Source organism: Petromyzon marinus, chromosome 75, assembly GCF_048934315.1.
Source record: "Petromyzon marinus isolate PM22_M1 ecotype Great Lakes invasive population chromosome 75, UKy_Petmar_22M1.pri1.0, whole genome shotgun sequence".
Taxonomy (NCBI): Eukaryota; Metazoa; Chordata; class Hyperoartia; order Petromyzontiformes; family Petromyzontidae; genus Petromyzon; species Petromyzon marinus.
This window is the reverse complement of record NC_133741.1, coordinates 2,421,281-2,442,345: the sequence shown is the minus strand read 5'-3', so window position 1 is coordinate 2,442,345 and position 21,065 is coordinate 2,421,281. Positions and strand designations below refer to the sequence as shown.

The window sequence follows — 21,065 nt, the reverse complement described above, 5'->3', positions numbered from 1 at the left end:
ATTTTAACACCACCTGTGTTCTTGCCGGAAAGAGTAAAAGCCTTTTCTTTTTTCTTAAAAATAATATTTTCATCATAAATTTGGACCAGGATGCCAGTACACAATGGGCTACTCATGAAAAAGAAAGTGAATAACTTTTAACATCCATTGTGCAGCATATGATGTATGTTCATGTAATTTACACGCCTCCAAGATGAATAATAAAACAAATTTACTTTCTATGGTGCTGCATTTCATCCATAGATCACAATGTGCGCTGTGTATGGAAAGTAGGTAATACACAAAACCCGCAGGGTAAACAGCCAGTCTCAATAACTCACCCACTCAATCACGCACTCGCTCACCCACTCAACCATCCACTCAACCATCCACTTACTCATTCACTTGCTCACTCAATCTTTCATGAACTCATTCTCACACACCCACTCGTTCACCCGCTCACTCGCCCATTCGCTCACCCACCCCACCCACTTGCTCACCTACTCACTCGCTCAGAACCAGGGTAAATGGCCAAAACTATGCGGGGGTGAAGGTCAGTTTAAAGAGGTGAGTTTTCAAGACAGACTTAATTATTACAAATAATAATGAGCCAAGAATGTGTGTGTCCCGCACATGACTTCACTACACATGAGGCCCACCCCACCATTAATATTCATATGAGTGGGTGGATTTTTACACTAACGCAGAGGAAGGTCGAGCTGAATTAAATAATTTATTACGCAAAGTCGCTTCAAATATGACGTTTCTTTACAGAAAGTGACGGTAAAAAATAAATATACGCAGCACAGTGCATCATCCGTATCTGAAGTAACTGCAAAAGAGCCCCCCCCTTCATTAATACTCATGCCCGCGTGGAAATTTACACGAACGGACAAGGTCGCGAACTCCACATGCCGCACCGCTCTCATTAATAATCATGAGCGGGTGACGTCACTCCACATGCCCCACCCCTCCACAATAACCATTAGGGTGTGATGTCACTCCACATGCCGCACCCCTCTCCAGTAACCATTAGCGGGTGACGTCACCCTACATGGGGCAACCCCCCCCCCCTCATTAATAATCATGAGCTGAACAATTTTTCTATTAAATATTTCAGATTTACTACAATATACACCCGTCCTTGGACAGCCAAAAAAGTTAGCATTTAATGACTCTTACTAAGCAGGGTGACCGCTTCATTTGACCGGAGTGGTGAACTTGGAATTCTGGATTGGTGACGTTTGCACGGCAGTGGGTTCAGCCTGCTTGAACAGTGCGTGGGCAAAACCTTCCCTGTCACTGAGAGAGGAGGCAGACTGACCAATATCTTCCACAGTCGGTGTGGGTGCCCTTGCCCTTATACAGCCAAAGCTCGCGTAGCGCTCCTCCAGATGCATTGTTCCTGGAGAATTGAGCGCCAATCGATCAACGCTACAAGGGGTCATCATAACCCCATTGTATACTACTTAAGGATGCGTTTCTGACACTGTTATTTCCTTAGTATTAATAACTAGCTTCTTTGCCCGTCCTAGGATGGAAGCTGTAATATTTACGAAAAAATTGAGTGGCGTATAATTGTATCTTGTGTAAATTTAATGGCAGTGAATCTTGCACGAAAGTATGCCATCAAACACTTCACTGCAGTACACTGTAGCACTGTATTAATCGAGTGAATCTGGCACAAAACTGTCATAAAACACCTCGGTTCATGTTACTGTAACACTGTATATAACTGACCTTCAATTTGTTAATTTACTGCTCTGATACTTTATTCTCTTCTGCTTTCGGTCGCATGGGTTGAAATAAATTGGAATTCGTTACAATATCTGGAAAATCACCGAGAAATGTATTTTAGCATAAAGTAGACTTACCTTTTGTCTCAAGTGCTGAAGAGATAAAGACACCAAATCCACCTTGTTGCTACTTAGATTGATTTATATTCCCTTGCAATAAAAACACGTGAAACTTCAAGCGAATTTGCAAAAAAAATAATGTATTTCCGCTCGACCTGCGGGAATGTAAAAATCCACCCGCTCATGAATATTAATGATGGTGGGGGGTGCGGCATGTTGGGTGACATCACGCGCGTTACACACAGATATTCTTGGCTCAGTAGTAATATGAGGGCTTCACTGGGGTATCGGTAATAGCGCTAATACAGATGCTAAACAGTTAATAAAATTAATGATTTATAATAGCATCGGTATTATGTACTATACTTATGAGTCCATCCTACTTTACTCATCCTACAAGGTAGCGGAGGGAGACGAGCATGAAGGAGCTGTTGCGCTTCCAGTCTGGGTAATTCTCACAGAAAGGCTTCAGGACCGCCATGATCTTAGTGAAGACCTAAATCTAAAGTTGTGTGGCGAGGTTTTTATAGGTGGAGCCTGAGACTGTCCTAGTCGTGTGAGTTCCCAACTGGCTAAACAAGTCAGTGTTTTTTAAATATAATCGTGACCATGAATCGTGATAATTGAATCGCGGGTGGTGGGGTCTGGTTGGCTTAGAGTGTGTGTCGCTCTCATGGGCTGAGCGAATGATGGAGCCAGGTACATTTCCTTGGCTAGCGCTGCGTGTTCTCACTCGTGAGCACTTTGTAAACTTAAAAAAAGTTATGAACAAAAATCTCCAGGACAAACAGCGCTGTAACAAATCAGCATCATTCTACGGGGTCGTACTAAGCGAGGTCTGCCTGTTTTTGCGTGTAATAAGCATGTATCTGCAGAATCAATCACATGGAGAAGACAGGCTTGGCAACGACTGGAAGTAAAAGGCACCAATGCATCCAGTGTCCATACAGCACAGATCAGATGGATAACTTGAAGGGACACCAGAGAAAACACACTGGCGAGAAGCCCTTCAAGTGCTCTGTGTGTGGAAAGGCATTCATACGGTCAGTATATGTCCATATTCACTAGAAAACACGCAGGTAAGAAGACCTTTCAAAAAATGACTTCACGCAATAAAATGATGTCATGCTGTAATGCAATAATATGATACACACGTCATGTGACTTCCTTAACACCCTGCTTACACTTAAATACTCTAATTTCCAGGCCGCGATTGGTTAATTGCTATAAAAACAATGAACCTTGTATACCTGAAATTATGGTTGGTAAGTCCGCGTTTGGCGAAGGATTGCTGTATATACCACCTTTTAAGGTCACATAAATATGTTGAGTTATATGTTAACTGTATACGTACCTATACCAAATGTAATCTCACCAAATAATCCATTGTGGCTGCTAGTGGCCGCACATCCCATTTAAAGAAAAAATCACCTGGATTCACATTCAAAAAGCACTGTCACCACATCCTACTGTAAACTTGGGAAGAGTCCTGAGATTCTGCAAGGCTTTCCTCCTTTAGGAAAAGTAATCAGTAGTCAGTGGATCTCTGGGTGAGGAGTCTGTGGGTCTCTGTGTGATGGGTCTGGTTGTCTGTGTGATGAGTTTGTGGGTCTCTGGGTGATGAGTCCATGAGTCTGTGTTAGTCTATGGCTCTGTGTGGCCAGTCTATGGATCTTGCTGTGAGTATAACATCAAGCCCTTATTCCAGACAGCCTGAATACTTGGATTGCGAGCCTGGCCTCGCGCATTCGTTGGCGTGCAAACGCATGGATCACTGGTGGCGACTGATATCCTTAGTGGAACATGCATAGGGCTGCTTCCCATCAGGAGGACCTATGTTTTACTTCATGTGGGAACAGCGATGTTGCTGCATCTTCTTTTCCCTTGGTGGTCAGGATGAGAGGATGAGCTGGTATGCGCACAGGAGTGGTTCAGTGCACAGTCCCTGGTACGCTGACCAGCATCGTACGGAAGCCTCCGACTGCAAGCCTCCGACTGCCAATCCTACTACAGTTCTCCCTACTGTCTTGTTCTGCAGCTGCATCAAATACCTTGTACTGGACCTCGGCCACAGCTGCTTTATTTTCCTGATATACAGCATTTAAATCTACTTCCAACTCGACCATTCTACGTGTGGCAATAGCAGCTGCCACACATTTTTCTTATTCAATAGGGCTCTTTTTAGCTTCGTGGCTGCCTCCCTTACATAATCGGGGGCACGCATGCATGCAGCCTCTGCTTCAGCACGTGCCATGGTAGCATCTGTACCAATCTTAGATATGTTTGATTTCAGTGATTTTAAAGATTTTGCAGTGTGCTTATAGGAACTGACAACCTAGCATTGTGACATAGTTATTGCACCCATGGGCGCCTTTTTCACCGCCCTGAATGGGTCTCAAACGGCTAGGCGAAAATGCTGACCTAATCGCAATGTGTGAAGGGATATCTCTCATTTGGACGCCTTCACGGCTGCCCCGAGACCTCCTCGAGGCACAAATCAGACTGTGTTGAAGCGAGTTAAACACGTAGGCTTTCGTGACCAATATAATCCATAGAGGTTTTTTGGGTTAGATCGCTTAAATATATAAATGTGTCATTAAAACTCGCCGCCACCCGACACCCTTACTAGTTGTCTGTGTCGGGTGGTGACGGGTTTTAACGACACGTATATATTTACGCGATATAACCCAACAAACCTTTATTATGGATGTGTTTCTAATATTGTCAACTTAAAATGTTATCTTAATTAGGCAATTCAACGTTGAAAGAGTCATGATAATTTCAAGAATATGAACAAAACAATTTATAGAAAAGTACTTTGATGACAAAAATAATTTCTCATTTCCTCCAGCTGCTTGGTAGGGCGGCGCCCCCAATGCCCCTAGTGGACGAACTGCACCTGGAAAGATGTAAAATGTGCTGCAGTTCAAAGTGATGATGGCCGATGCTTGCTGTTGTGGTCAGACTGCTGTTGAAGTCGTAGATTAGCGGTGGCTTTATTGGCGTCACTGATGTCATAGGTAACCTCATTGGTAGACGTATCAGCGTGGTGTGTCCTTGGAGTGATCCCTGTTGCTGAATTTTTGAAGCGCAGTCGTAGTGGTTGGCCTAGCTGTAGAGATGTAGCCGGGATATTGTATATCTGCTGTAGTTTTTCTGTTCTGTCCTTGCCGGGCATGATGCTGCTCAACTATACATATCGCTAAACTGTCCCAAAACATCCTTTGCAAAATGTGCAATGTATACAACTTGGCCATACAGGGTACAAGTTTACATCAAATATTATGTGCAAGCAAACCATTACCCATTTACAATAATTTACTAAAGTCTTAAATCATCAGAGTGTATCTTACAACGCAGCCATTTTTCAACAATTAAACTACCAATATTTCAGCAAATGCTATCAAGGCTTCTGTTGTTGCTATCTTCAACATGAGTACAGTACTGCACTTTTGCATTAATCACTTCAATCCTGCCATTTAACACTCCTTATTGTTATTAGTAGCAACCTAATGTAACACCATAATTAATTACACATATTGCTATGCAGAGCTACAGTGTAAGCAGAGATTAGCAGCTGCACTATTTGGGTGTTGTGAAATCATAAATGGGCAGATAGCCCGTCGGTGTCCACTGCACATTCTGTCAATTGTTTCCACTTTCTTCTGTCTTGTGCCGATATGCTCAAGTAGGGCACAACTTTCTGGCAACAATCTCTTATGTGGTCAAGCCATTCCCTGTCAGGTCTTCTTCTTTATGATGCCTTCCATTTTCCCGAACAACACACTTTTAAATGTACTGTTGTCCATCCTACATATGTCTGAATTGTGCCAGTTTTCCTTCTCATCACTACCTGCATCAGTCAAGTCTTCTGTGTGAAAACTTTTTCTTAGTGATACTTTAGTCGGCTTAGTTGCAGTATCTTCTGTAGTACAGTACAAGGGCTCAGAGTACGCGGACCCGCTCATACGTGACCGACCCCGACTCATACATACACTTGTGACTCGTACTTTTGCTGCATGTACGGGGTTGGAAGCCAGTCAAATCATCCATGCCATCACGTGAACATGTATTTTACAGCGTGCAACTGTATCGCCCGTGCAATAAACGAGGCCACCCAGCTTGCATCATATACAGTGAGGGAAAAAAGTATTTGATCCCCTGCTAACAAAGAAATGATCAGTCTATAATTTTAATGGTAGGTTTGTTTGAACAGTGAGAGACAGATAACAACAACAAAATCCAGAAAATAGCATGTCAAAAATGTTATAAATTGATTTGCATTTTAATGAGGGAAATAAGTATTTGATCCCTCTGCAAAACATGACTTAGTACTTTGTGGCAAAACCCTTGTTAGCAATCACAGAGGTCAGACGTTCCTTGTAGTTGGCCACCAGGTTTGCACACATCTCAAGGAGGGATTTTGTCCCACTCCTCTTTGCAGATCTTCTCCAAGTCATTAAGGTTTCGAGGCTGACGTTTGGAAACTCGAACCTTCAGCCCCCTCCACAGATTTTCTATGGGATTAAGGTCTGGAGACTGGCTAGGCCACTCCAGGACCTTAATGTGCTTCTTCTTGAGCCACTCCTTTGTTGCCTTGGCCATGTGTTTTGGGTCATTGTCATGCTGGAATACCCATCCACGACCCATTTTCAATGCCCTGACTGAGGGAAGGAGGTTCTCACCCAAGATTTGACGGTACATGGCCCCGTCCATCGTCCGTTTGATGCGGTGAAGTTGTCCTGTCCCCTTAGCAGAAAAACACCCCCAAAGCATTTTGTTTCCACCTCCATGTTTGACGGTGGGGATGGTGTTCTTGGGGTCATAGGCAGCGTTCCTCCTCCTCCAAACACGGCGAGTTGAGTTGATGCCAAAGAGCTCCATTTTGGTCTCATCTGACCACAACACTTTCACCCAGTTGTCCTCTGAATCATTCAGATGTTCATTGCCAAACTTCAGACGGGCATGTATATGTGCTTTCTTGAGCAGGGGGACCTTGCGGGCGCTGCATGATTTCAGTCCTTCACGGCGTAGTGTGTTACCAATTGTTTTCTTGGTGACTATGGTCCCAGCTGCCTTGAGATCATTGACAAGATCCTCCCGTGTAGTTATGGGCTGATTCCTCACCGTTCTCATGATCATTACAACTCCACGAGGTGAGATCTTGCATGGAGCCCCAGGCTGAGGGAGATTGACAGTTTATGGTTCTTCCATTTGCGAATAATCACACCAACTGTTGTCACCTTCTCACCAAGCTGCTTGGCAATGGTCTTGTAGCCCATTCCAGCCTTGTGTAGGTCTACAGTCTTGTCCCTGACATCCTTTGAGAGCTCTTTGGTCTTGGCCATGGTGGAGAGTTTGGAATCTGATTGATTGATTGCTTCTGTGGACAGGTGTCTTTTATACAGGTAACAAGCTGAGATTAGGAGCACTCCCTTTAAGAGTGTGCTCCTAATCTGAGCGCGTTTCATGTATAAACGACACCTGGGAGCCAGAAATCTTTCTGATTGAGAGGGGGTCAAATATTATTTCCCTCATTAAAATGCAAATCAATTTATAACATTTTTGACATGCGTTTTTCTGGATTTTGTTGTTATTTTGTCTCTCACTGTTCAAATAAACCTACCATTAAAATTATAGACTGATCATTTCTTTGTCAGTGGGCAAACGTACAAAATCAGCAGGGGATGAAATACTTTTTTTCCCTCACTGTACAGTACACTCGTATAGGCGAACCCCAACTTCCCCGAATTCACGCTTACACCAGGGTACTCTGAGGTCTTACTGTAATACATTTCGAGTTACAATATTTTATCTCTGTCAGTCGTTTTCATGTCCAAGTCTCACAGGCATGCAAAGCTGTACTCAACAAGCATGCTCTTAAGATGTTCAGTTTAGTCTTGTTGCTGATTTACTTACTGCTCCAGATTTCATGAAAGCCTGCTATTACTCCTTTCGCCTTTGCGATCCTCGCTATGTCGTTTGTGCAGTCATCCCATGTCAGTAGACTTCCAAAGTATACACATTCCTTTTCATTCTTTCTCAATGTCCTCCCTTCCTAATGCCTCATTATTCTCTTAATCCATATCATAAAAAATGCTGCAATACTCGGTCCATATTTTTTTGTCTTTTTATCATTATTTTGCCTTGGTTCCACTTCGTCTTTAGGCTCTGGACTAGTTCACTTCCATGGTCTTGTGTTCTCTATACTTTACATTGCGCTACATGTAATGTGTATTTGTACAGCCAGCAGTTGGCTTTCACAGAGCTTCCATTATGTTAAATTAATAAACAATGTCAGGCCAAGGTAACTCAAAGGGATTAAAACAAACATGCAGCAGGCAGGCCCGATATGAAACATTCGTTAAGTATGTTTACCCAGGAAAGCCTCGATTAATTTTGCGTGAATATCAATTTAGTAACTGTGGATCTATGTCCAGGTTGTAATATGAAAACATTACGATGTAGGGCCTAGCTATGCAGGGCTTATCTGCTAAGCGTGCCCGCTGTTTTCTGTTTTCTCTTGTAATTTGTCTCAGCCTGGGTTATTGCTTTACCTCAATGAGGAGATCCTCGCTGAGTCTCAAAACTCTTTTTCAGGAGGGTTCTGCCAAGTTTGTTGCACTAGGCAGACATTTTACTGAATGTAATCTCAATTGAGTCATCCAGGTAATTTTTTGGGCAAAACCAACTCTATTGTTTATGGATTTAGCTACAAAGAAGACACCAGGTACCCGAACGAATCTCATGCAACATGGGCGACGAACATGCAAACTCCACTCCCTCACACGCAAAATAAAGACAAAGATGCACCCTACAGCTGGAACAGACTTTTGGGGCAAGTACTGTTAGCGACCACCTATGAAGGTCGGCATGATACACCAGGGGGTGGGTAGCCAGAACCACGCCCGACTGCCATTGTCTCTGGCCATCTGTAGACCATGAGTGTATCATTGTGTGTCTTTCTGTGCACATGAGTGGGGGGCAATGTGGGGAGCGGTGACGCATTGCTTCATGCACTTTGTGACTAACTCTTTGGAGTTTGATTCCCACTCTTGGCCAACATTGGTTGCAGTGAATAGATGAATTGGTCCTGGGCCTCCCATGGTTCGATTCAGCCTTAAATGATTACCTCTTGCAGTTTGGAAACATTATTGTTAGAGAGACAATGACAGCCGAGTGTGGTTCTGGCCACACCGCATCCTATTAATGCCATGCCAGCATTAATAGGTGCTGGTTATCAGCACTTGCATGAACAGGATATTTTGTCTCGGTGTACTTTGTTTTCGAGTGTGTAATGAGTACGTGTATTGTGTGTGCATGTACTCGGTGTATGTAATCTGGGGAGTAGTAGTGCAGTAGTTGGTGTGCTGCACTACGAACCCGGAGACACGAGTTAAATTCCTACTCATGGCCACCACCAGTGATTATAATTCAAGTCATTATTTGAACCATTCCTGGGCCTCCCCTAGGTCGACTCGGCTTAAAATGAGTACCTGGTGTGATGCGTAAGCATCACGACTAGGGAGACAGGCACCCATTTGTGATGCTGGGCACCCTCCCCCTCATTGCCTGTGTCAGCCTTCATAGGTGCTCACTAACAGCACTTGTCCCAACAGTCTTATGGATATACATGTGATCCTTGTCTTGTAATGCGTGGGTGTGTATTTTGTATAATGTGTATGTGTATATCTATATTTACAGAATTAATCGCATGGAGAAGAGACCCTCAACACAGCCTGGTGATAAAACGCATCGATGTGACCAGTGTTTATACAGCACGGATCGCATTGTACGTTTGAAGCAGCAACAGAGCAAATGCAGGGCCGAGAAGCCCTTCAAGTGCAGTGTATGTGGTAGGGCATTTGCACAATCAGGAACTCTTAAGAAACATAATACAACACACATGGGCGAGAAGCCCTTCAAGTGTACTGTGTGTGGGAAGGCATTTGCTCGTTCAGAAACTCTTCATATTCATCAGAGAACACACACCGGTGAGAAGCCCTTCAAGTGCACTGTGTGTGGGAAGTCATTTGCTCAACCAATAACTCTTCATATTCATCAGAGAACACACACCGGTGAGAAGCCCTTCAAGTGCACTGTGTGTGAGAAGTCATTTGCTCATGGAAAAACTCTTCAAATTCATCAGAGAACACACACAGGCGAGAAGCCCTTCAAGTGCAGTGTATGTGGTAAGGCATTTGCACAGTCAGAATATCTTAAGACACATAATAGAACACACACGGGTGAGAAGCCCTTCAAATGCACTGTGTGTGGGAAGGCATTTGCTCGTTCAAAAACTCTTCATAATCATCATGGAACACACACTGGTGAGAAGCCCTTCAAGTGCACTGTGTGTGGGAAGGCATTTGCTCTTTCAAAATATCTTAAGAAACATAAGAAAACACATTCAGATGAGAATCCTTTCAAGTGCACTGTCTGTGGGAAGGAGTTTACATTATCAGGAAAGCTAAAGAGGCATGAGAAGATCCACAAGGAGAAAGTTAAATCGACTTGTGAAAGTCAACATGCTGCAATGAAACGGGAATCAGAAGAAAATTCCAACTTGGAAACAAGGTCAGGAGTGACAGTGAAATGTGAAGAAGTGAAATGTGAGGAAGTGACGGTGAAATGTGAAGATCAAGATTCGACTCCAGGACCCAATCTACAAGTGGATGGAGGCAGCGTGAAGCAGGAGGAGCATTCGGATTCTGAGGGAGAGCGAGGCAATCCCCAGCAGTTTGTGGATGTGGAGGTGTGGGTGGAGTTTTTGGACAAATCTGAGTAGGAGGGGCCAGCACGTGTGAAATGGCACATTGGAAGATGTGTAACCTGGAGTTTGATGGGCTTTCTGTACAGATGAAGTTATTGAGTGTCGAAGTGAAATAGTCGATATGCAAAGCATTATGCTGCCTTATAAAACACGAATTAGGAATTGTTTTGATGGTTACATATTAAATGAAGTATGAATTGTAACTGTTGGGCATTACTATTAAAGTGGCTGTCAGGTGTGGCCATGCTTTTATGCATGCTCCCAATCTGTTATTTTATTGTTTTTGTAATGCCCTTTAATAAAATAAAAGGTAAGCATTTTTGTAATATTTACTTTTGGCTTCATACACTAAATATATGTTCATGATATCAAAACAATTTAATGTCAGGCCTACTTTCTGCACTTGTTTTGCTTTTAATCCCTTTGGCTTTCATTTAATTGGTCTTAGCCTGATGTTATTTTTTTCATTTTATATAATGGTAACAGCAGGGGTCTGCAAGTCTACTGTACATCCCACCTGATGGCTATGTACGCACCTTGCATAGTGTAGTTATTGTGGTTTATAATGCAATGTATCAAGTGTGCAGTGCATAGTGAATAGTATGTGTGGTGAAATGTGTGTATGTATGGTGATGTATAGTATGTCTACAGTGCAGTGTGTAAGAAGCCGGCTTCGGCTTTTCACGTGACGAATCGCACGCAATGTATCATTGCACTCAGTCGCAAGTTGCAGTCCAAAGGTGGCGAATGAGAGTAAAGTTCTGCATCTTGACGCTGCATGCCATTTGCAGTGAGGCGTGTTGTGCGCCATACAGTTGCTGTAGCTGGTGTGAGCTTACCTGCGATGAATCGCACGTGTAATTGTGCACTCTGCAATGTTTCTGTAATTGTTATGTAGAGCCAGGTGCTGGTGTTTTTTATACGTGTAGGTAATGTTCAGAGCATGCCACGCCTAACTGTGTGTAGACTATTCAAAGTACAGGGAACACCCCAATTTGAGGTGGACTGGTGAGATATTACATTATTCAAATAGGAAAATAAAATATAACTTAAATTATATTATTTCAATGTTAATCGAAAGCGATAGACTAGGTAATGTTTGTTGATTGAATTATTGGTGGTGAAGATATTCACAATTAAGACGTTGATTTTATTGAAGTTTTTTATATTTCAACATGTAATTTTGGTTATAATTGGGCCTAGAAAATGAACACTGATGCTAAATCCCATCAAGAGGTACTGTGTGAAGTGGAGGGTGATAGGTTTGTGTCTGGTAATATTTACAGGTATGATACGTTCACTTATTTCCAGTTATGTTGTGTTTGCCGTTTTTTCGCGGGAAGTTTAATACTAGAATTTTGCCGACCAAAGGCCGCCTTACTCTAGTAGCGCCTTCGAAGGGCTTCTCCGTGGTTGGCGTCTCACCCATTGCTCCCACTGATGTCCTCTTCTTCTCCCCCCCCCCCCATCTGTGCAGATACTGCTGAATTTAACACGTAGCCTTTCGCAACCAATATCCATAATACAGGTTTTTTCTTGGGTTAGATCGTGTGAATATATAAGTACGTCGTTAAACCAGCCACCATCCGACGCAGCCAATTAGTAAGATTTGTAATGTAAACAAAACATGCCAATTCGTTACTCATACAGCAAAGTGTTCGAGAGCCAAGCTAAATCATTTACTGTCTGAGTACGATGTTTTGCCAGTAATTACAACTAGCTTCATCAGGCAACAGCCAGATTTGTGCATGTAAAATGCACAAAATTGGCAGCATACGAATTTAGCCTTAAATTGAGTTAATGGGGCGAGCAGAATTAGTGTTTTGGCAGAGGTTCCAGTCTCAATTCAAAAAGAAAGCTTTAGTGGTTATTGTCAGTTAAATATCCCAAATTTACATGTTACTATAATTTCACGTATTATTGCTTTATTCCTAATATAAATACGTTTTGATTCGTTAATGCAATATTATTTTGGAACGTAGCACATTTAGGAGGCACTACACATATTTTAGGCATATGTTTGATGTGGAATATTTACATTTGTATTGTTAAATAAGATGTTAAATGTTCTTAGATTTGAAAAGCGGCTGTTTTAACTTATATTTGCAGTAGATTCCGTGCTGAGGAGCTGCTCTGAGCTGTTGTGTGACGTGGAAGGTGATAGGGATATGTTTGGTCATGATTACAGATATGCAAATGCTCCTCGGAGGAACACTTTGAAATAAAGCATTTCCGTTTCACAAACCTCTGGTGCCCATCTGTAGTGGAGTCGCCCACTTCTCAGGAGGACAGAAAGCAATGCAGAGTATATGCTCATCCTCTCTGAGCTTTAATGTTCTTGTTTATTTGGCCGACCTATCCCCTTGTTACGATTCACAGGAGAAGGACAGGGTGGGCTGGCTACACATGGAATTTCTCCAGTTTATGTACCATGCTAGGTGCACTTTTAAGGCCACGTGAAATGTCAAAGGCCCTCCGGCAGATCACGCAACAGACCCAGGTGCCATGGATTGACTGAGATGACAGGCAGACTCACCACCTGTGCTCCCCACTGCCACATCGCTGCGTTTTATATGCCCTGCTCTCCGCTTGTTATTGTGAGCGTTGCGTCTCTGCCCTTTGTTGCTGGAGGGCGACTGCCTCTTAAGTGTCAAGGAGCGGCCTTCATGAATCTCCATAGGAGCCCATCTTGACACCTCTGGAACCAGTCATCGGCAAGTCCACTCGGCTCCAGTGGTGACTTGGTAATGAACTAAATCACCAGAGAGACAAGACTCCAGACACTGAAGTATACGTAAAGGGGCGTAAACCGCTATTTGCTTGAGTTGCGATACCTTAACTAGTTTCATACACTTCTAGTCTTGTTCATACACCAGAAGCCCAGATAATGAGACAAAGAGCGTCTGGATGGACTGGGCACAAACCACAGTGGGCACGTGATGGGCCGAGATGGGCAGGTGCAGTGGCTAGTTGGACAGGCAGCAATAGTAATACTGCCGCATCAACTGGATGATGAAATAGGCTGAGCTTCAGCTAGGGCAAGCTGGGTGCGGGCGAGTCATGAGCCAGAACATGCAGGTGGTAATCCTATCGTGCCAATTAGGTGATAAGATGAGCTTAACTTAGACAAGCTGGTTGTAGATCACAGCAAATTTATCACAAGCCAAGACGGGCAGGTGTGGTGGTAGGACAATGAGATGGTGGTTAATACAGAAGCACCAGTCAAGAGATGAGATGAACTGGGTTTGAGTTAAGGTGCAGTTCAGGCAGATCCAGGGAGCATCATCCCTTGGTGGTGGGGATATTCGAATTCATCCAGCAGCTCATTCTCTTGATCCATATCCTCAGAAATCACTGCAATTCTATGTCCATCTTTTTTTCATCTCTTCGTCAATGTTTGCCTTGGTTGCCACTTCCTATTTGGGCTCTGGACTAGTTTGTGCACTTCCCTGGTCTTGTGTTCTCCATACTTTACATTGCAGTTCATGTAATGTGTATTTGTACAGCCAGCAGGTGTAAAATGAATAAAATAATGTCAGGTTAAGATCAATTATATCAAACGCAAAGAGATTAAAACAAGTTCAGCAGGCAGGCCCGACAACACTTTTGTTGCGTATGTTTACCCAGGAAAGCCTTGCCTATTTTGTGTGAATATCAATTTAGTAACTTCATCGATGTCCAGGTTGTAATATGAAATCATAACAATGTGGGGCCTGGCCATGCAGGGCTTGCCTGCTGAACTTGCCGGCTTTTCTGGTTTTGCATATAATTTGTCGCAGCCTGGGTTATTGCTTTACCTGAGGAGATCCTCACTGAGTTTCTAGACTTTTTCAGGAGGGTCCTAACAAGTTTGTTGCAGTAGGGGAAGATTTTACTGCATGTAACCCCAATTGAATAATATCCGGGAAATTATTTCAGCAATGTGATCTTTTGAGCAAAACCAACTATGTTGTTTATGGGTTTAGCTGCAAGAAGACACCAGAAAACCTGGACGAATCCCATGCCATATGGGGGAAGAACATGCAAACTCCACTACTTTACACAATATAAATACAAATATGCACCCTACAGCTTGAACAGATATTGGGGCAAGTGCTGTTAGCGATCACCTATGAAGGTCGGTATAATACACCAAGGCGGAGGTGGCCAAAACCACACCCGACCGCCGTTATCTCTGGCTGTCTAGAGACCGTGAGTGTTTCATTGTGTGTCTCTGTGCATGTGAGTTTGATTCCCATTCATGGCCAATAGTTAGGAAGCATCGTTGGAGAGACTGACAGCCGGGTGTGGTTCTGGTCACACAGCATCCTTGTGTGTCATACCAGCATTAATAGGTGTTGGTTATCAATAATTGCATGAACAGGATATTTTGCCTCGTGTTTACTTTTTGTTTAAGTGTGTAATGAGTACGTATATTGTGTGTCGGTGTACTCTGGGTGCGTAATGTAGGGAGCGGTAATGCATTGGTTGGTGTGCTGCACTCCGAACCCGGAGACCCAAGTTAAATTCCCGCTCACGACCACCACCAGTGATGATTATCTAAACCAGGGGTGGGGAACCTTTTTTCTGCCAAGGGCCATTTGGATATAGATAACATCATTCGCGGGCCATACAAAATTATAAACTTAAAAATTAGACTGTTATATTTGGGCAAACATTTAATTAACTACTCGCAACTGCTTTTCCAAGTTTGCTCCTAGATTTATTGAATTTCGAGTCCCGACTGCGGTTTCCTTGGCAAGGCCAGACCAAATGTTTTCACGGGCCTTATATGGCCCGCGGGCCGGACGTTCCCCACCCCTGATCTAAACCATTCCTGGGACTTCCCGAGGTCCACTCAGCCTAAAATGAGTACCTGGTGTGATGCATAAGCATTGCTATTGTAGTAGATGCAAAATTTGAGGAGACTTCTCTCTTCTGGAGGCAGCACGTTTATTTAACATGTACATAACACAAAGGAGTACGGCCCTTTCCACCAGATACACTAAGGAGGTATTTCCTCAGGACTTCTGCCCTCACACTGGTTACACTCTGACCTGACACTGGTTAAGCTTTTGTCCCGACCCTAGCCAGGGGTTTAGGTTCTGTCCTTCAGGCTCTTCGCTTCAGGTCTTCCAGGTGGCAGCTCCAGGTCTCCGGAGTGGCTCTTTGGTCTTCAGGTAAATGACAACTGCCAGTCTCCTTCAGGGGTCCAGCTTTTATACTGGTTCCCGTCTCACTCAGTCCCTAGTCACTCCTTTCTTCTGGAACCGTCTGGAGGGGCCTGGGGAGTGACGTTATCCTCCAGCCCCCCTCCTGGGGGTCTGGGGTTCTGTACCTCTGGTCTTGAGCTACCTTGGGGTTTACCTTGGTCCAACGGCCTCACTCATCACCATTAGACTCCCTTCTGCCCCCTGTTCATTCGAGGCCGTTATTACAGGCTATAAGTAGTAGCAATCGTGTACAGCGCTCAACGATGCTGCTACATCACCCCCCCCCCCCCCCGTAGCACTCAGCCATCCCAGCTGTTAACCCCCATCAAAAAGGTAAGAAAAGAACGAGTAAGGTATGTGTGCCGCACGTACAAGAACATCAACAAATGCAACAAAAAGTAAGTGACCCGACATAAATACCCGAGCCCACCTGTACAGCGCAGCATGGTCAGATCGCATCGTGAAGTGTCTTCTGTACAGATATGGGCGGTACAGGCCTACGAAAAACACAATCGGCAGGAGTTTGCGGCGCGTAATGCAAGTGTTGTTCGGTGAGGGAGAGAACCCTGCTCCCGTACGCGATCACACACTCCACTCCGTTGACTATTTGCGACAAGACTGCACCAATGCCGGTGTTACTTGCGTCAATGTCGAGGATAAACAGCACAGAGAAATCAGGGTAGCGGAGGGGAGGGGCGTTAACCAAAGCGTCCCGAAGTGCCCAAAACGAAGCCTCCTCCTCTCCCCAATGAAATTGTTTACCTTTGACCATCAACGCATGGAGTGGTTTCGCGACGGTGGCAAACCTGGCAAAACAGTGGCAGTAGTATGATGTGAAGCCGATGAAGCTTCACATCATACTACTACACTGTATAATATATACACAGCCCAATATAAGCTCCAACATTATGCATTGTATTGATATACCTCCAACTAAACTTTTTTCTACATCACATGACTATGCACCGTACTATACACTGCCACCAACATCATTAAAACCAACAAAATCACTTCTGATTCAACCGCATTAATTGATCAAACCAAACAGTTCTCGTTGAAACCTTCTGCGGCCAGGCCACCAAGATAAAATGGCCTTCCAAAGATACATAAAGAAGATATACCCCTTCGTCCCATCGTCACTACTATAAACCCCCCCGCCTACAAACTGGCTCGTTTTTTGTCTGAAATCCTGCGGCCTTTCACTGGAAAAATCACCTCTGCGGTACTAAACTCTGCTCACCTGGTATCGACAATCAAGGGTATTTCCCTGTCCCCAGACGACCTGCTTGTCAGTTTTGATGTGGTTTGCTTATTCACCAAAGTTCCTGTACCTGACACCATTGCAATCAGTGAAGACTTAGTTAATCAAGGACTGAATACTGAGGTACCCCCCCTGGTGAGACACTGCTTAACCAATACATACTTCACCTGGAATGGAACTTTCTATAAAAAAAACTGAGGGCACCCCAATGGGCTCCCCCCTATCTCCGGTTGTAGCCAACGTTTTCATGAAGAAATTTGAGACTGACGCCATCCAGACTGCCACTCTATGCCCGACTTTATGGAAGAGGTATGTGGATGACACTTTTGTCATCTGGCCACATGGCCGGCCTGCTCTAGACCAGACATGGGCAAAGTACAGCCCCCGGGCCATATGCGGCCCGTTGGGCTTTTTAATCCGGCCCGCCGGGCTTTTTAATCCGGCCCGCCGAACTTGTCCAAATATTATTAAATTAAATTTTACCTTTCTCCTGTAATGCCCCCATCCCAATTAGATGGTGCACTTTGACCGGGAGTTACGACATGTTTTTGTATTGTTCATGTTAGTGCAATTTGTTAAATTGCCTTGCAAATAAATGCTTTGCTACCTGTTAAAGGCCAAATCCTTTCATGTAATTATTTTTACATGTTATTTATATCAGTTCACACAAACACTCCATCCATCTGTTCCTGGCCCAGCCCCTCTGTCAAATTTTAGAACCCATTGTGGCCCGAGAGTCAAAAAATGTGCCCACCCCTGCTCTAGACCAATTCCTCAACCACATCAATTCCATACACCCAGCCATCAGATTCACCATGGAAGTCGAAAAAGAAGGCAAGCTACCCTTTTGGATGTCCTAATAAAAAAGAGACCTGATGGTTCATTGAGCCACTCTCTCTACAGGAAAGCTACCCATGCGGATGCTTACCTGAAACCGGATTCCCACCACCATCCATCCCAGAAGAATTCCCTCATCAAGACTCTACACCATAGAGCCCAATGCATCTCCGACCAGAAACACATTGCCAGTGAACTCAAGCACGTACACCATCTAATGGTTACTCCTACGACACAATCCGCAAAGCCATCACTCCAACCATGAAGAAGGACCCTCTTGAGCCATTATAAACCATCACCTTACCCTACATTGCGGGGGTCACAAAAAAGATCTCCAAAATCCTGAATAAACACAAGATCCAGGTGCGATTCAACACAGTACATAAAATCCGTGATCTGGTCCCGTCTGTAAAATATATGATTCCAGACATACAGTACCCTGGCATCTACAAACTAAGTTGCCTCTGTGGTAGCAGTTACATTGGGGAAACCAAACGACATGTCTCGGACCACATCCGTGAACACAAAGCAGACCTGAAACACGGTAGGACCAACACCTCTGCCGTGGCAGACCATTGTTATAGTTCAGTGGGCTCACATGACATTGACTTCTCCAAGACAAAGGTTATCTGCAAGCCATCCGGCTACCATGAGAGATTCGTTCATGAGGCCATCCACATATACAAACACAGAGACAATTTCAACCGAGAAGATGGATTCTGGCTGAGCAATCATTGGAAGGACATGATCAACCATGTCGGGTCTTGATTGATTGTGTTCACGTTTCCGGTGACTTTCAGACCGCATTCCATTCGCTGGCATTGACTATATAGCTTTTGTATTCTCTTCACGGATCGGAGTCTTTGCTCCGCTGCAAGTTTCCTGCTACCACTCTCCCATTGACATATTTCTTTGCTTCTTCTTAGTACCTTTCATGCGACGGTCAATGGTGTGGTGTATAGTAGATTGTATAATACACATTATAATAGTGTAATGTTTAACATAATGTATAAGGTTATAAATAGAATTGTGATTGTATAGTGAATATACAGCAGTGTGGCATACAGTAGGGTTTGTAGAATAATACATAGTGTAATATTACAATGTATAGTCTAAGGTACAGGGTAGTGTATAGTAATGCAGTGTATATGTAGTGGCCTTATTGACGTCGGAGACTGTTCACTTGAGGCAGCACGTATTTATTACAGACGCTTCAATTACAGTGGCGAATCTGATACTTGAAGAGGTAACGGCCTCTTCACCCGTACTCTATAGAGGGAACGTTCCCCGAGCTTTAGCCCATGCTAGCTCCCTGGTTCCCTCTATCCTAGTCCTCTCTCAGAAGGCTATCTGACCTGGCCCAGCTTCGGCGCATGTCCCGATCACCATCCACATGAGTCCGGCCCTCAGAAGGACATCGGACCTCGCGGCTCTGGTGTCGCACCCTGGCTTGCTTTGCCTGGCCCTCAAAAGGACAGCGGGCCAAAGGAGTTCCAGGGTCTGGCTAGTTGATCTTCTTTCTTCATTGGCTCTTTATCTTGCTTGAGTCGAACTCCCTCTCAGCTCCCCGGGTCCCACCTTTTATACTGTCCCTCACTGAGGGGTGGGGCTGGGAGGGATCACAGCATGCCGCGTGGTCCGTACGGACAGTGAAATACCGCCCGTAGAGATACGGCCGATACTGTTGGATAAAAAAACGATAGCCAATAGTTCGCGATGGGTAACACAATACCGCTGTTCTACCGGTGATAAAACCCTGCTACCATAGGCGACGACACGTTCGACTCCTCCAATGACTGCAAGAGCACTCCGCGAATGCCGGTGTTACTGGCATCCGTGTCGAGCAGAAAGGGTGCAGTGAAATCAGGGTAACACAGGGGCGGAGTACTCACGAGGGCGTCCCTGAGGGAGTGGAAGGCGGCCTCCTCCTCAAGACCCCAGCAAAATTTTATACCCTTTGGCGTCAGAGCGTGGAGGGGCTTGGCTATGGTGGCAAAGTGTGCGACGAACTGCCGATAGTATGAGGCAAACCCTATGAAGCTACGGACCTCACTGACCGAAGTGGGCGTGGGCCAGGAGCTAACGCACTGAGTTTTAGCGGGATCAGTGGAGATACCTAAACGACTCACTATGTGCCCCAAATACTGCACAGATTCCCGGAGGAGGTGGCACTTCTGTGGCTTAAACTTTAATTTAGCGGACCGCATTTTCAGGAATACTGCCCGTAGATGTTCGAGGTGTTCCTCGAACGTCCGGCTGAACACAATGACATCGTCCAGGTAAATTAAACTGGTAACCCATTGAAGACCGGCCAAAACCAATTCCATTAAGTGTTGGAATGTCGCGGGAGCTGATTGGAGTCCCATGGGCAACCAATTAAACTGGAATAGGCCCACGGGTGTTCTAAAAGGAGTCTTGGGTTTTGACTCCTCGTCCAGGGGAAGTTGCCAAAATCCCAATAGCAGGTCTAACATAGAGAAATATTGTGCCCCCGCCAAGGCATATAATGATTCGTCCATTCTGGGGAGTGGATATGTGTCGGCCACAGAGATCTTATTCAGGCGACGAAAATCTACGCAAAACCTCAGAGACCCATCGTGCTTTTTGACGAGCACGATGGGGGTCCCCCATGGACTGGTGGAAGGGGAAATGATGTCCGCCGACAGCATGTCATTAACAGCCGATTTGGCATGCTCCTTCTCGGCGGGGCTTAGCCGGAAAGGATTTTGCCGGATGGGGGCGGCGTCACCCGTGTCAATATGGTGACGTAGCAAGTCGGTGCAACCGATATCATATTTGTGGTTGCTAAAAACGTCGGAAAATTCAAGCAACAGGGCATGCAGTGCAGCAAGTTGCAAACCGAACAGGTCACTGGATTCGGAACAAAGTGAATCCAACCACCCCTGATCCTGGCTTAGTTCTGGATGTGGAGCGGGACCGTATGCACAAGCCCAATCACCAGCTCTCCCATTGGTGCCGACGTTGCGTGAGCGAGCACGGTCCCCTGTGGGACCACAGCCGTCCGAGAACCCGCATTTAGAACCATGACGAAGGGACCCCTGTCTGCTTGCACTATCGTCTGAGCCACCAACAACTCCAGCCCCTTCACTGCTCCGTTCGACGGACCCAAGAGGACCCCATGCGGTGCTACCCCTATGCTGAGAGGT

At 44.8% G+C, this 21,065-nt stretch overlaps 1 protein-coding gene across 1 annotated transcript in view; it reads left to right on the top strand.

Moving 5' to 3' along the window:
* The window catches only part of LOC116957503 (uncharacterized), a 61,402-nt gene extending 48,550 nt beyond the window's left edge, over positions 1 to 12,852 (top strand). Inside the window, exons 5-6 of the mRNA XM_032979695.2 lie at positions 2,698 to 2,878; positions 9,540 to 12,852. Coding sequence (XP_032835586.2) covers positions 2,698 to 2,878; positions 9,540 to 10,623 — 1,265 coding nt within the window. The 3' untranslated portion in view covers positions 10,624 to 12,852. The remainder of the gene's footprint in view (positions 1 to 2,697; positions 2,879 to 9,539) is intronic.
* Positions 12,853 to 21,065: the final 8,213 nt, after the last annotated feature.